Source organism: Budorcas taxicolor, chromosome 4 (assembly GCF_023091745.1).
Source record: "Budorcas taxicolor isolate Tak-1 chromosome 4, Takin1.1, whole genome shotgun sequence".
Lineage (NCBI taxonomy): Eukaryota > Metazoa > Chordata > Mammalia > Artiodactyla > Bovidae > Budorcas > Budorcas taxicolor.
In genome coordinates, this window is record NC_068913.1 from 62322746 (window position 1) to 62340259 (window position 17514).

At 43.7% G+C, this 17514-nt stretch overlaps 1 protein-coding gene across 1 annotated transcript in view; it reads left to right on the forward strand.

The window, feature by feature from the left end:
* ELMO1 (engulfment and cell motility 1) overlaps positions 1 to 17514 on the forward strand; it is a 573172-nt gene that overhangs the window by 523888 nt on the left and 31770 nt on the right. The window contains exons 17-18 of the mRNA XM_052638458.1: positions 8697 to 8860; positions 16563 to 16675. Coding sequence (XP_052494418.1) covers positions 8697 to 8860; positions 16563 to 16675 — 277 coding nt within the window. The remainder of the gene's footprint in view (positions 1 to 8696; positions 8861 to 16562; positions 16676 to 17514) is intronic.

Below are 17514 nucleotides of genomic sequence, written 5' to 3' on the forward strand. Positions count from 1 at the left end.
GGATTTACAATCTAGATGGGGTTTCAGGTACACTAGTCATTACCTTCATTAACTTCATTGCTTTATAGGCATATGACAAGAATCTCTATAGAGGCCACACTAAAGGCTTAGAAGTGGTGCTGGACATCTGCTGAGATCAGAGGTTCTCACACTTGAAGGTGCATCAGAATCACCTAGAGCAGCTATTAAAACACTGATTCCTGGGCCCAACCCTAAAGTTTCTGATTCCGTGGGCCTGGGGTGGGCCTAAGAAGCTGAATTTCTAGCAAGTTGCCAGGTAATACAGATGTGGTCTGGGAATATTTTTATAGGAGAAACATCTGACATAATTTCTTTCTCAGAAGGTAAGGGGACTCAAATTTGTCATGAATCTAGTATGTTCCATTCACTGTGTCAGATGCTTTGCACATAATATCTTTAGATTTTATAACAACCCTGTGGACTCTGCTATTATGTCCACTTCACAGTGAGGAAACTGAGGCTTGAGAAGGGGAACTAGTGTTTGCTAACTATCTACAATATACCATGCAGTTTTAGGCTTTACCTCATTAACAATAAACAGTGTGTGTGTGTGTGTGTGTGTGTGTGTGTGTGTGCACTTCGTTGCTGACTTGTATCTGACTCTTTGCAGACCCATGAACTGTAGCCTGCCAGGCTGCTCTGTCCATGGGATTCTCCTGGCAAGAATACTGGAGTGGGCTGCCATTTCCTACTTCAGGAGATCTTCCCAACTCAGGGATTGAACACACATCTCTTGCATCTCCTGCATCAGCAGGAGGATTCTTTATCACTAGCACGCTGATGAATCTAAAGTGATTCATTCTCCTACAGATGACAGAAATGAGTCTGGGAGGGATTGAGTGTCTTGAGGAAGTTGGCAGCCTGGTTTCGAAATTGTGTGTGTTGAGCTCTAAAGGCTGTGTAGCTGCCCTGCAACCAGTACCCATCCATTGGCTGAAAACTACTAACGTGAACTCCAAAAGCATATTTTCTCTAATACCTGAGTCATGCACTGCCTACCTCCTGCCTTTGCTTTTGCCAGTCCCTCTTCCTGGAGGGACATTTTCCTTTTCCATTACATCGTAACTCCCATTTATCCTTCAAGTCCCAGCAACAGGCTTGTCTCAACCGTGTACTTTGCTGACATCCCTCCTTTCCCCAGCTGGCCCAGGAAGAAAGATACCTTTGTTTGTCTCCCAATATACATTACTGAAATCCATCACACCACCCAAAATCCTCTGATGATTTATCATTAGTAATAGAAAAAACAATCCACATTTTTCATCTTAGTCAGTAAAGCCACCTACCGTCTTCCCAGCCTTCCCTATCAGCTCCACCTCATTTCTCCAATTAAATGAAACCACCAGCCACTCTTCTCCACCCAGAGCTGTTCTCTCCTCTCTCTGAGCTTGCCTCGTGCCATTTCTTCCACTAAGACCGGCTTCTTCCCTGATCCTCCTCATGTCCATATCTGGCCTCTCCTTCAATCCCAGCCAAAGTCCCCATGCTGCACCCTCAGCCCTCTGGCACTTGAGAGGGGCTCAGGAAATATTTGAGGGATGAATATCTTGCCCATGCGCCACTATGACATCACTTCCTCTCTTGGAAGATGCAGATGGAGTTGCAAATCTTTCACTTTCCCAGGCCGGGAGCTCATTCCACACAAGCACATTCAGTCTTAGGGCCTTTTACATTGTAGATGCTCAGAAACAGTTGTTGAATGAATGGATGAATGATGCTGGATAAAGATGTAACTGGTGTGTCAGGGTCAAAGAGCTGATGAGACCGGGAGGGCACAGAGGCTCCATGGATCAGAAGCTCATTGCAGTTAACAACAATGAAACCGGAGCACCGTTAGACTGCCAGCATGCTTGATTCTGTTCAGGGATACCCAGCACTTACACCTTTAACCCACTCTGCCAAGGAGCTAAAAGGTTTCTCCATTTAAAGCACAAGTGTCTTGTGGGACCCCCACTTCTTTTGTAACATATGATGTTACTACAGTCAGCGTGTGCTGGGAAGACTCCAGAAACACACGCTTCAGACCACAGGCACGGTTCAGACCTTGATTGAATAATCAGTCAATACCAAATGCAAATTCTAAGAGTATGTTTTCTTTGATGTCTGTGGCAAAGCACATGTTGTAATTAGAAGTTTTAAGTTCATTGATTTGCTCATGCCTCTGCAACACCACTGTGGGTTTTTCAGAAAATGATTAAAGGTTTTCCAAAGAGGATGGGGTTAAAGATGGTGGTTGTGAGTATCCTGATTTAAATTGCACACATAAAGCATTAACAGAGACTTCACATCATTAATTCTAGTTCTTGTAGAAGGTATGCTGCAAAGGAATAGAAGGCTAGTTGACCCCTCTGGCTGTTTTGCCCCTTCTTAAGGAAACAATGACATCTGTCGCTCAGGTCACTGCTCTTGGTCATAGAACAGTGGCCAATGCCAAAAAAGTGTGAGGTAGGCAAAACCAATATCTGGCTGCTGTTTTATCCTGTATACCTACCGCTTGCTTCCCTTTTCCTGGGGCCAGTGCCATCCACACCTCTTCACGCTTATCAACCTACTCCTAAGAAAAGGGCTATATTTTCTTCAAACTGAAGTGTAAATGATTGTTGGGGATTTAAAGGATTGTTCCACTTATGGATGCTTACATCTAGCAGGGATCAAAGTCTTAAGCAAAAGAAATGGAATTCTAACAGTGGCTTTTAAGTGCAGAGTATAAGTAGAAGCTGAAGAGTTTCCCATACTTGCATAAGGGATTATCATTTCCATGCAAAGGTACAACCATGAGCATATAAATGAAGATGATTTTAACTTATTTGTTTTCAAAATAGCTTTATTGTTCCTACCCAGTGCCCTTTTCCTATTTTTTCTCTAATCCGGGCAACGTCAGCCTCTTAAATTGGTATTCCTGCATACTTCATTGCTTACGTTCATTGAGATCTTCGGTTGAAAGTGACAAGAATTCCATTCAAACCATTTCCAGAAAAAAGGCTTATGTAATCAAACCAGCAAATACCAGGGTTGAACTGACTTTGTGGTTGGAGAAGACAATGGCACCCCACTCCAGTACTCTTGCCTGGAAAATCCCATGGACAGAGGAGCCTGGTGGGCTGCACTCCATGGGGTTGCGAAGAGTCAGACACGACTGAGCGATTTCACTTTCACTTTTCACTTTCATGCATTGGAGAGGGAAATGGCAACCCACTCCAGTGTTCTTGCCTGGAGAATCCCAGGGATAGGGGAGCCAGGTGGGCTGCTGTCTGTGGGGTTGCACAGAGTCAGACAGAGTCAGACAGAGCGACTTAGCAGCAGCAGCATGGCTTCATCATTGGGCTTCCCCAGTGGCTCAGTGGTGAAGAATCTGCCTGCAATGCAGGAGATGCAAGTTCGATCCCTGGGTCAGGAGGATCCCCTGGAGGAGGACATGGCAACCCACTCCAGTATTCTTGCCTGGAGAACCCCATGGACAGAGGAGCCTGGCAGGCTACAGTCCAAAGGGTCACAAAGGGTCAGACACAACTAAAGTGACTTAATACATGCACATGGCATCACCATTATTAACACATTCTTTGTCTCTCTTTCTCTCTCTCTCCACCCCAACACACACACGTGCGCATGCTTCTGACTTTCTTGTGTCTGATTCTACTGGCATCTGGCTCATTATCTTCCACTCTGCTGTATGTTAAAGGACATTCTCACAGTTCTCAATTTGAGGTGAAAAGAGCAACTCTGCCTAAAGTCGAGTCAGAAAAGTCTGGGAAGGATGTTGATTGGTCAGTTCATGCTACATGCCCTCTTACTAGCATTATCATTGTGTCTAGTCACACGTAGTCTAGTGACTGTCATCTCTGACAGCTCCTTAAGAAACTCATGAAATAAGAGAATCACCTGGCCCTCTGAGCCTGTGGTTTCTCATCTATAAAATGAGGAAGGTGGAGAGAGCTGTTAAGACTCCCCCAGCGTTAACCTAATTCTATTTTAAAACCTCTTCGTTTTTGGTGTTCTAGTTGCTATATCTTTGTCTCTCTTACATGTCCTACCTCCAGCTAGAAGGTCAAATAACATTAGGAGATGACAATTACAACCTTGGCTCAACTCTGAGTTTCTCTAAATGAGGAAAGGGGCAGCTCCTGCAGTGCCCCTCACATGAAACTACAAAGTGTTATAATTCAGCCTTGACCATATTTAGCCACCATTTATACTGCAAGATATGAGATGGTCACAATTTCAAAATTTGTAAAGCATTCCAAATTTAGCATTTTGCCTGAGTAAAAAAAGAAGCAGATCAGGTGGAAGGTCAACTGGAAATTTTCTTCTCTTCCGTTACACTGGGGGCATGAAACAATGTTTATGTAACTGGTTCCAATTCAGACACAGCCCAGGTTTCAAGCAGTTAAGATGTGGTAGTTTCCATGTTATTTACCTATTTCAACATCACTGAATATGCATACTTCATTCTAAATTCATGTGACATCCTCTTCTTTGAAATACCTTCCCATCTGCCAACAATGTTTATCCATCCGTCTGCTCTGTCACATCCACATTTCAACTGACGTAATCTTTGCTCATCCTGGTTCTCTTATTAGACCCTTAGTTCACACAAGGAAAAGACCATGCCTTCAGTTCAGTTCAGTTCAGTCACTCAGTCATGTCCAACTCTGCAACCCCATGAACTGCAGCATACCAGGCCTCCCTGTCCATCACCAACTCCCGGAGTTTACTCAAACTCATGCCTATTGAGTTGGTGATCCCATCCAACCATCTCATAATCTGTTGTCCCCTTCTCCGCCTGCCCTCTATCTTTCCCAGCATCAGCGTCTTTTCAAATGAGTCAGCTCTTTGCATGAGGTGGCCAAAGTATTGGAGTTTCAGCTTCAGCATCAGTCCTTTCAATGCACACCCAGGACTGATCTCCTTTAGGATGGACTGGTAGGATCTCCTGCAGTCCAAGGGACTCTCAGGAGTCTTCTCCAACACCACAGTTCAAAAGCATCAATTCTTCGGCACTCAGCTTTCTTTATAGTCCAACTCTCACATCCATACATGACCACTGGATAAACCATAGCCTTGACTAGACGGACTTTTGTTGGCAAAGTAATGTCTCTGCTTTTTAATATGCTGTCTAGGTTGGTCATAACTTTCCTTCCAAGGAGTAAGCGTCTTTTAATTTCATGGCTGCAGTCACCATCTGCAGTGACTTTGGAGCCCAAAAAAATGAAGTCCGTCACTGTTTCCATCTGTTTGCCATGAGCACTCAGCAATGTTTGTTATGTTGATTTCACAAATGATGCTTCTCGAGCAAATTTTTGTTAAAAGTTTCTATCAATACAGTCTGATTGGGACATCCCTGGTGGTCCATTGGCTAAAATTGCATTCCTAATGCACAGGGGCTAAGTCAGAGATTCCTGATCAGAGAATTAGATTCCGCATGCCACAGATAAAAATCCTGCATGCCACAACTAAGACCCAGCACAGCCCGATACATAAATAAAAATATTTTTTAAAATATAGTCTGACTTGCGGTAACCCTAAAAACCCATGGAATTACACTGCAGAGAGTAATCCAGCCATGGCCGCAGAAAGTCCCGTGAGTCAGTGGCCTGGAGGACAGTTGCCTTCATGCCTTTCAGTTCAGTTCAGTTCAGTCACTCAGTCATGTCCAACTCTTTGTGACCCCGTGAATTGCAGCACGCCAGGCCTCCCTGTCCATCACCAACTCCCGGAGTTCACCCAAACTCATGTCCATTGAGTCAGTGATGCCATTCACCCATTTCATCCTCTGCTGTCCCCTTCTCCTCCTGCCCCCAATCCCTCCCAGCATCAGAGTCTTTTCCAGTGAGTCAACTCTTCGCATGAGGTGGCCAAAGTACTAGAGTTTCAGCTTTAGCATCATTCCTTCCAAAGAACACCTAGGACTGATCTCCTTTAGAACGGACTGGTTGAATCTCCTTGCAGTCCAAGGGACTCTCGAGTCTTACATCAGAGGTATCACCAGCAACCTCTTTACAGGGCAAGCATGGCACACAGTCCTCTGAGAACAGTGTTGCCTACTGGATAAAGCAGCTCCATAGTGAATGATATAGATCTGCCATCCTTCACATTTTCTTCTGAAGTTTCTCAAGATTCCTGCAATTAGATTTATTTCTTGTGATAAAATACTTCGTGCCTGATAGTCCCTATGAAAATGCAAATAGATCACCTAGTAGTGGGTAGTCTTACTGTGGGCATGGATTCTTAAAGGTTAGAAGCATATAAGGAAAAATAAAGGTTGATAGCACTTGAAAATAGACAGACCTGTTGGTCTCCCGGCCACCTATGACTCACCTTACCCTTGGTTCAGCCATGTTCAGTTGACTAAAGGAAAATGTGGTTAACATGGGATTCCTGGTTACACGAGGGCAGGGCAAGCAATGTGTATGCAGATGGCTAAAGAGTGAGCTATCAGACATCCCTGAGCTAAGAGGACTCATGGGCTTATGGGTTCCCCCAAGGCTCTGGTTTTTCTGAGGGCACATTTGGTTTTGCTACCAAGAAGGATTCATTTTCTTCTTCTGCCTCTCAAAGCCTCTGGACCCCAGCAGATCACTGGACAGGTCCTTATTTGTAATAGGACAGCTATGTGAGAGACATCCAGTTGGAGAAAGCACCCTGTACCATCAGAGAGGGGCAATGCCATTAAACAGAGCTCAGCCAGTGCAACGGGCTGTCCAGTGTGTAAAGGACATTTCAGCTGCCTAATATTACTTGAGATGGTGAGATTTTTTTCCCATCACCTGGCCATCACTCGAGATTGAAAGTTCTGATTGCCATAGTCTTTTCCATCCTGTAAAACTGTTACTTCTGTTCAATAACATTTCATGAAATATTGACATTTTGGTGGGACTAGTCAGTGAGTGGGATTCTCTGGTAGCTCAGATGGTAAAGAATCTGCCTGCAGCACAGGAGACCTGGGTTTGATCCCTGGGTCAGGAAGAAGCCCTAGAGGAGGGCATGGCACCCCACTCTAGCACTCTTGCCTGAAGAATCCCATAGATAGCAGAGTCTGGCAGGCTACATTCCATAGGGTTGCAAAGAGTCAGACACGACAAGCAGCTAATACTCTTTTTTTTCCCATCAGTGAGCAATTACTATCTACTGTGCTTGAATTTTTGAATGACTAACTGTTTAGAAGCCATAGGAGCATACTGAGATCACATTCATAATGATGGGATAGGTGGTACCCCAGGGCTGTTCAACACTCAGTGTATGTTCTGTTCACCATACAGGTATCTTAGATCTCAACTAGATATGTGTGACCTTTGAGAAGTTCTCAATCCTTCTCAGTAACCATTTTCTTATATATTTTTTAAACATTGTACTTAATATTATAGTTGATTTACAGTGTTGTGTTAGTTCAGCTGTATAGAAAAGTGATTAAAGTGATTAATTATACATATTCATATATCTATTCTTTTTCAGATTCTTTTCCCAATATTGAGTCCATTTTCTTATCTTTAAAGTAGTAGTAAAAACATATACTCTACTGTATTGAAAAGAGGATTAAATGAGTTGATGATCAGCAAAGTGCCTGACACCGAACCTAGCACATAATTGAGGTGCACTGGTGATCTACTCTTATTTTTAAGTTGCAGATAGCCCCAGAATGTTGGTATGAAGGCAGTAAAATACAGCATTTACAGTCAGCCCTAAGTTCAAATCTCAACTCAACCACCTACCCATCATCTATAGAATTTTGGACTAGTTAAGGTTTTCAAACTTTAGTTTCTGCATATAGGAATAATGATGATATCTATGTCCTGAATTTGAGTAGATTAAAATAAAGAATACATGTGAAGTACCTTTTGTAGTACCTGGCTCATAGTAGGTATGTTATCAAAGGCAACAATTGTCGTTAGCATCTGTAATGGAGGATTTGAAAAAAAGAAGCAGCAAGGTTACAGTCTCTTGGATGCCTCTGTGTGTTTTCTGGTCTTTTCCTGCTCTAGATATTTGGATGAAGATGAATCCGCATTAATAGAGGCAGTGGTTAATTGCCTCCTTGTGGCCTGGACCTGTCCTGAAGCAGCCAATTACCATATTCTTTTTTTCTTGAGGCTTCCAATGGGATGCGTCAGTTCTAATTCAGTAGACCTCTCTTTTCAGGGCCTGGCTCAGAGAGGCAATACCACATACACATTTCTGGATATATCATCTGTATGAACCCTCAGACCTTAACTACATGGCGAAAGCAATCCAGGAGGGACGGGTGTAGGTATTATTTCACATTCACTTGAACCAGTGCCAACCAAACTTCCACAGTTAATTGTGTCTCAGAGTTTCTCCTGGAAAAAAACAATGATTATGCAGACTTCTGGCTGTTGCTTAGACTCCTTTTTTCCTTGAGTTTGCATCCTCTACAGTCATACAATACATCAAGCAAATGAATAGGTATATACCCTCCCACCCTAAGTCTCCCTCTCCCTTCCCAATTCAGAGTTAGTCAATCCACCTTTTCCTTGCAATTCCAGTAGTATAGGAGGAAATGGAAGCTGTATATCATAGTAGTTGACTCTCTGGAAAAGCACACTCCAAGTTAGGGCCAAAAGTGCAAATGAAAGGGCTAGGGAACCATAATCTGTGAAAGATTTTTCTGAATGGGTAAGGTCAATCCCCAGGAAAATTATGGTCTTCCTTCAATCTCACAGGTAATGCAGGTGGTGAAGGAACAGGTTATGAGAGCTCTTACAACCAAGCCTAGCTCCCTGGACCAGTTCAAGAGCAAACTGCAGAACCTGAGCTACACAGAAATCCTGAAAATCCGCCAGTCTGAGAGGATGAACCAGGAAGATTTCCAGTCTCGCCCGATTTTGTAAGTTACCTCTGACCTCTGCCTTCTCAACAGCTCTGACGCACCGTTTCTAGAGTGAAAGCCCATCACCCAGCTGGGCTGTGTTGCATGGAAAGCCAATGAAAGATCTCTACTCAGTTCCTGAAGTCTCAGCAACTCCTTGAGAAAGGCTGGGCAGGGCTGGGCTACGGGGAGGTGGAGACAGGAGGTGCTGGCAGGAGAATCTAAGCCAAGAGGTGACCCAGTTACTGATGAGGCCTCTCAGGATTTGCAGCTGAAAAGACTGGAAACTTTTCTAATACTTGGGACAATCTCTTTTGTTTTGTCCATAAAGCTATATTCTATGTAGGCACTCTTGAATGGCAAGATGTTCTGCTCCAGCCAGAATGAGACTTAGTGATAATTAAAACAAGAGGAACATTGAAGTGTCATGTGTGGGAGGGAGCGTGAGCTTGAAAGGGAGCGACCCACTGTCTCCCTGCCCCATTGGCTCTGCTTCGCATCAGAGCATCTCATGTGGCTATCAGCAGAACATCTCTTGTAGCTATCAACCCAGAGGCCTCAGGTGAAGAATCAGGGGGCTCCTTTTCACAGGACTTTGCATCAGGTGCATTTGCAATGGTTCTGTAATTTCATCTCCATCTTTATGATGTTGTAAACCTTGAACATGAACACTGTTTTAGACTGTTGTTCCCTTTATCTTTTCTTAGTATTGACCTGTTTATCTTCCTGTGTCCTTTTCTTAGAACTAGGTCAGTTTTGTTACCTTATACTTCATAGGAAAGAAAATAGGAAACAGGATGGGAAGTAAAGGTGTTTGACATTTACTCTCATTCTTCCCTCGAAAGACTGAATGTGGCTTCTTCTGAACTTTCCTATGAAACCATCTTACATCCTTGGTGTCATGAAGCACCTCTTCAACATTTCTTTCTCTCTCTCTGATTCCTTTTCTTTATCCCTGCTTTCTGTTTCTTGCTCCAATATATCTGATATGTTTAGTGCTTGGCGATTTGCAAAGTACCTCCTCGTGTTCCTTATGCTATATCGTGTCCTCACACCTGTGTGAGGAAGGCAAGTCTTATTTCTACTTGAGGACCGGAATATAGTCTAGAGAGGAGAGGACCTTGTTGGCAAGTGTAGGATCCAGGACTTGAACTCCAGCCCACAGATCCCTTAGCTAATTCTTCATTTCCCCTACCAGAGCTGCTTTGCCAAGTGCAAGGCTAAGATGAAGTTTTAAAAAGTGCACAGAAAAAAACATAGCCAAGCTATAGCATCTACTCTGTGTTTGTTTTCAGGCCTTGGGAAGCATCATTAGAAGCTGCAGAGCAGAACTGTGGGCTTTTGTGGTGATGAGGTTAGGCAGCAGGGGAGGGGAAATGCTTCCTCAGGGCCTTTGGTGGCTCACGCATGCTCAGGCGCTCAGTTGCATGCGACAGTTCGGACCCCATGAACTGTACACTGCTAGGCTCCTCTGTCCATGGAATTTCTCAAGCAAGAATACTGGAGCAGGTTGTCATTTGCAGTACGTTGCCATTTCCTCCTCCAGGGGGTCTTCCTGACCCAGGGATCAAACCCGCATCTCCTACATCTCCTGCATTGGCAGGCGGGTTCTTTAAAACTGAGCCACCTGGGAAGCCCCTTTGGCAGCTCACATCTATGTAAAACCTAAGCCATATCCACGTCAAGCAGCAGTCAGCACTTGTAAGAGGCAGAGCTGGGGTTTTGCTTTGGTCATCAGCTATTAATAGACGAAGATAACAGCCCCTGAATACCAAGTAGAAAGAGCTTTGAGTAAAGAGCTGACTCCTCAGAGATGGAGTTTATTTCTTCTTTTTAATTAAAAGAGTTTGTTATTGAAACATAGTTGACTTGCAATGTCATGTTAGTTTCAGGTGTACAGCAAAGTAATAGATAGATAGATAGATAGGTACTTTTTCACATTTTTTTCCCTTATAGGTTATTACAAAATATTGAACATATTTCCCTAGGCTATATAGTGGGTCCTTGCTGGTAATCTGTTTTATGCATAGCAGTGTGTATATGTTAATCCCAAACTACTCATTTATCCCCTTCATCTGCTTTGGTAACCGCAAGTGGCCATGTCTGTGTCTGTGGGTCTATTTCTGTTTTGGGTATAAGTTCATTTATATCATTCATTTTTTTTTAGATTCCACATATATGTGATATTAAATGATATTTGTCTTCCTCTGTGTGACTTGCTTCACTTAGCATGATAATCTCCAGCCCCATCCATGATGCTGCAAGTGGCATTATTTTATGCTTTTTTATGACTTACTAGTATTCCATTGGAGAAGGCAATGGCAGCCCACTCCAGTGTTCTTGCCTGGAGAATCCCAGGGACGGGGGAGCCTGGTGGGCTGCCGTCTGTGGGATCGCACAGAGTCGGACATGACTGAAGCGACTTAGCAGCAGCAGCAGCATACTGTTCTCCATAGTGACTGTATCAATTTATAGTCCTACCAACAACACAGGAGGGTTCCTTTTTCCCTCCACCCTCTCCAGCATTGATTATTTGTAGATTTTCATTGATGGCCATTCTGATTGGTGTGAGGTGATACCTGATGCAGTTTCTCTCTTGCAAGGAGGGACAGAGGCCCTTTGCCCCATCCTGGGACCCACAGTACTGAAATGTTGGATTTCATAATGTTTGTTTCAGCAGATGTGTGAACACAAGAAGATTTTATTATGCTTTTGACAACAATTCTTAAAGCCTAAAGAGAGTCTTAAGGGACCACTTCAGTTAAATCCAAAAGGCCAAGTGATTCTAAATTAATGTTTGACCATGACTTTGTTCCAAATAAGACTGTTAAGTGCTTGTCAAGTACAAACATTTTGCTCCTGCTTTGACTTCATATCTTTACATCTCAAGGCTCTGCAATGACGTTCTGAAGTTTCATTTCCCTTGCTTTCCCTTTATTATAAGAAACTCTTATCTTTACATTTATTATTATATACCTGTATAGAGAGAAGCTATGAAAATACAAAAGAAATCTCCTGTGTGTATATACATTGGCATCATCACTTGGGCATGGGACTAAAAAGCACCATGATCCACCAGAGCTCTAGTAAAGTCATAAAAACTTGTCAGAGCTGTTTCATGGGGGAGGTCATGAACCAACCTGGTCCCTATCCTGGCCCCTGAAGTAGGCAGGAGGCTACCAGCCTCCAGCTGCTTCTCCAGTGATGCTCTGTCTGTTAGAATGATCTGCTAGACAGGAACTCATTGCTGTAGTTGGATGAAGTCTAAATGCTGCCGCAGTGGCTCATGGGATAAACCCACAACAAAGAAAATGCAGAGAACCATGTATGATTGCATTCATTCATTCATTCACTTAACAAGTATGTATTGAGTAACTCCTTCCTGCAAGGTCCCGAGGTGCTGGGACAGGCAGAGAACCAGAGACACTTGGCTGTCCTTGCACCAGGCTTTAAAGCTGAGATTAGCAGGGATTAGCAGGGACTGTGCCAGGTGAGAGGAAGCGCAGGAGGGTGGGTTGTCACAAGAGCACATAGGAGACAACCCAAGCATGGGGCTTAGGAATTCATACTTTAGAACTGAAAAGTGACTTTAAGGTCATCCAGTTCAAGCTTTTCATTTTGCAGACTGGGCAGTGGCTGGGCTGGATGGTTGATCTCTGGTGCAGAACACTGCTGACCATCCCCTCCCCCTCGCCTGGCTGCTGCACACAGCATGGAGGCAAATCTCAGAGCCACGAAGATTCCTCGAGGCGTGCATCTCATTTTTATAAAATGTTTATATTTCCTGAGAAGAGAAATGCAAGCTCTGGGTGGACAAATATTTTGGAAGACTGTGTATTCAGTGGGTTGAAGAAGCTCTGTTTTCTTTCTTAGCTCTTGACTAATTATTTCAGAAGGAGGTATTTGTTACTTTCTACTTCGTGTGACTTTGCTACTGCTGCTGCTGCTGCTAAGTCGCTTCAGTCATGTCCAACTCTGTGCGACCCCATAGATGGCAGCCCACCAGGCTCTCCTGTCCCTGGGATTCTCCAGGCAAGAACACTGGAGTGGGCTGCCATTTCCTTCTCCAATGCATGAAAGTGAAAAGTGAAAGTGAAGTCGCTCAGTCATGTCCAACTCTTAGCGACCCCATGGACTGCAGCCTACCAGGCTCCTCTGTCCATGGGATTTTCCAGGCAAGAGTACTGCAGTGGGGTGCCATCCTTTTCTCCATCGTGTGACTTTATGGGGAGGATAAGTTCATCTGCACAATTGATCTGAATTAATGGATATAAAAAGTTTAAAAAGTCCCCAAATAGATCATTTGCCATGATGTTGAGGGGAGGGGAGCTGCAGGGACAAACACCATGGAAGCAGAGTAGCAAATGTGGAAAATGCAGACCCAGGAGCTAACAGACCCGGGATCAGATTCCCAGGCCATCGCTTGCAAATGTGGCTCCTCAGTCAACTTCCGTCACCCATTCTAAACCTGTTTTTCTCATTTCTAAAACTAAGTTGATAAAATGTCTACATTGTTGAGTTGTTCAGAGGACTCAGTGAAGTAATACATGAAAAGCCCTTAGTATATGCCCTGCACTTAACAAACACTCTGAGAAATAGTCACTCGTATTATGAGTCGATAACCAGAATTTAGCAAGTTGTCTCACTGTCAACATAGAAATGGTAAAATCGACACTGTGGATATATTCGTTAACACCTCATCTTATCCTGGAGTGTCCAGTACAAGTAGGTGAGGAAGAAAAAGGAAAAGCAGGTAGAGCCAGAAATATGGCTCCTGCCTGTCCTGCAGATCTACATCCTTGTTAAAGACTGGTCACAAGCTTTGCTCATGGCTTTCACAGCCAATGCCTGTGTTCAGTGCAGCCTCTGTTCTAGATGAGCACCAGGTCCAGGAAGGAGGCTCACCAGTCTAGTGGTGCTGTCTGTCCTCTGCGTATGTCACCGGCCTCATTGGGCTTAGACTTGGAATTCTCTTCTGGAAACACTGCTAGACTTTGAACTGCTCTTCACACACTCATTTATTCTACCTTGTTTAATCTTCCTCCTTTTATTTATTTACAAAGCTTTTAGCTAGAAATAGAGGAATATTTATCAAAGCAGAGCTAGTGAACCCATGACCTTGACCTCACTGACCCCAAGCTGAGAATGTCAAAGCCCAATTTCAGCCCATGGTTATTACCAGGATTCCCCCAGAGGTCATATCTCATTCACAGAAACACCATGTAGGGATTACATATGTTTTCCTAATATGAATGAAGTCTGCAGCTACTGAGCCCATTTGCGGGAAGGAAGAGGACATCACTTACAAAAAAGAAAAAGGCTATTCCATTTCCCTCATTGCTTAAACATGTTTCGGAGTCCTTGGGGTTCATAACAAGAAAAGGTAACCTTTGTAGCAGCAGATCCACTTATTCCGACCGTCCATCCCCAGAGATGGTTCATAACAGAAGGTGCTATGATGGCAACATCTGGCTCTTACACTAAAAATCATAAATCATTGAGTTCTTTCAGTTATTCCTCCTTTTGGTCCTCATCTCTGCATCTTCATCTCCATTTTAATAGGTAACTCTAGCCTAGGAAAACTATCCTTTAAAGATGCATCTCTAACCTAAAAATTGATGAAATTCCCAGTTTCTCTCTCCCATGATTTCTCCACCTCATTACCCCAACTTGAAGCCAGGAGCAGTGATTTATTGTCATGTGTGACTACCTTGGCTATCTCCCACCTTCTTGTCCGTTCAGAGCAGGGTTCATCAAAGCTGCAATTCTGAGTCCATTCTACAGAAACTGAACACTGATAACAGGTAATGTTAGTAATCTGAATGCCTGAGATGAGACCCTGTGAGACCCACATCAGAAAAGCAAATGCGCATAGAGCAAATGCACCAAGCTGTACCATTGGGGTGGATATCCACACTCAGCTTTCAAACTGGTCAGATGGAACAGGATCAAGTGCCCTGGTATTTGAGGCCATTTAAGTCCAAATACGGAGAAGGCAATGGCACCGCACTCCAGTACTCTTGCCTGGAAAATCCCATGGACGGAAGAGCCTGGTGGGCTGCAGTCCATGGGGTCACTATAGTCTGACACGACTGAGCGACTTCACTTTCACTTTTCCCTTTCATGCATTGGAGAAGGCAATGGCAACCCACTCCAGTGTTCTTGCCTGGAGAATCCCAGGGACGGGGGAGCCTGGTGGGCTGCCGTCTGTGGGGTCGCACAGAGTCAGACACGACTGAAGCGACTTAGCAGCAAGTCCAAATATGTATCAACAGCTTACTAGCATGCCTGGTTAGATGGCCAGACCCTTTCATATCACTTTCTATTCTCTATTTTTTTCTCAGGAGTGAATAGAAGCAGTTTGCACAAGAAACACTTGATTGTGTGCTCCTATTCAGGGCTTCACTTCTGTAAGCTGTTTCTCCATCTGTGAGATGGGCCTGATGAAATTAATACCTGTTCCCAAAAGTCAGGGGTTCTTTGGTGGGGAGGAGAGAAGGGTGTTAAATGGGCTACATTTGCCTAGTACACTACCTAGCTCATAGCACACACTGACTGAATGTGTAGGGCCTTTCATACCTGGGAACAGAATACCACGTGAGGATAGATTGCCTGCGATCCAGAGGGAGCCCAGAGTTAAGGCTGAAGCTTACGAAAAATGTGAGCCTTGACTACAGTGTGTTACGGGCACAAGAAATGTTTGTCCTGAGGAAAGGTGAGAATATTATCTAAGCAAATCCAGAAACGCTCGGCATTCCTGCCCAGCGCTTACAGCTCGCTTATACTCACACTGTCCCCTTTGGGAGGAAGCATTCTTGGTCCCGTTTTATGGATGAGGGGAGACTTAGAGGCGCTACATGAAACGCCAGTCATGAGCAGAGCCTAGATGGAGATCCTGGTCTTTTGAGTTTGGGTCAGTGCTTTTAACACTGCTCTGAGGGCTAGACTGTAGGTCTCTCTGTACATCCTCAACTAGAAAAACTCTAGCTTTAATATACTCAAATATGAGGGTGCTACCTAAAATTTCACAAGATAAAAAAATCTCTGCTCTTGGGAAAAAAAAAAGGGTTTACAACCCACTGTACTCATTATTATATCTTTATAGTGTAGTACATCTAAACCTAAATTACATTGTATTAGCCTGAGACAAGATGCAACTAATCCTTAATTTATGCCCTCATTATCCCAATCTCTATGGGCTAAAATCTCAGATGATATGTTATTCCCCTTTGTAAGTGGTCCTTTGCTTCACCCGACACTGTTTGCTGTACAATAGTCACCGCATGGTTGTCCAACACTCCTGTTTGGTCAGACCACACATGTAGTCTAGGAGTTTATCTATCTGCTGTAAGGAGTAGAATATGACCAGAGATTCATTGTCTCAGAAGAACTAAGTGAATTTTTGCATAAATTTGTATCTGTGACTTTATAAAACAAGAGACAAATGTCTCTGGAGACATCGGTCTAGAAAAACGTCACTGAAGTGGTTGGGGCTCTTGTGGGTATTCTGTAAATGTCAGAGAATCTATACAGTTACCACAACAGATAACCCTGTTTACTGATGCTTAATAAATGATTCTCTAAAGCACCAACCTAGGAGGTCTGGGGATGTTCAGGAAAAGATGGAGCTTTTGTGCACCTGCCCTCTCTGCCATGGTGCCCTTTCAGCCAAGTGCTATTCTCAAGGTGCGTTGTGGAATATGTGTTTATCCTTTCACAGGGAACTAAAGGAGAAGATTCAGCCAGAAATCTTGGAGCTGATCAAACAACAACGCCTGAACCGCCTCGTAGAAGGGACCTGCTTTAGGAAACTCAACTGCCGGCGGAGGCAAGGTATTGTTTCCAGACCTAGCAAGGAAGAACAGTGGCCTGCTCCCTAAGGAATCACATGGATAAGGGTGTTGGTTTAAAGGTTGGCTAAGCCGCATTGTACTCAGAACAAGAATAGCTGTAACTTATTCCAGGTAAGTTTTAATTTCCCATGTAGACTCAGGAAGAATCAAAATCTAAAATCAGCAGAAGACCCATGGAACTGAAGAGTCACCTGAACCATTTCATGCCTCATGTCTGCCAGTAGTGGTCCCACAACAGCCATCATTACCGAGTGTTTACCATGTGCCAGGCTCTCACTTGACCCATGTTAATGCATGTCATCTTCCCAGTAACCTTATGAAGTAGCTACTGTGATTACACCCAGTTTACAGATAGATAAACTAAGGCACTGAGGGAAACTAAAGCAGTGGGGTACAAAGTAACTTGCCCAGTCACAGAAGAGTAGGGATTTAAACTCCAGCATCTCTATGGCCCTAACTTTTAATGATTCACTATGCTGTCAGGAGTGCTAGCATCCACTGTTGGATTTGATCTTGGAATTTTCAGCATGGATGGCCCTTGTTTTCGAATCCTCATACTGATTCTCTTCCAGGTCAGAATATTTTATTCATAGTATAACAGTGAACCAAGTTAGGATAGAATCAGTTTTCCTAATCTTGCAAGAGAAATTTCTGAATTGTCTCTATAAATTTTAAGCCCAAAATATTGAGTCAAAATGGGTGCCATTAAACTAGTTCCAGTAGATGGGAAGCATGTCCAGCTGTTTCTTAGCCAGGAAGATAAACTCCTTTGATTGCTTTCTTGACATATGGCTCATTGCAAAGTCAAGGTATTTGTAT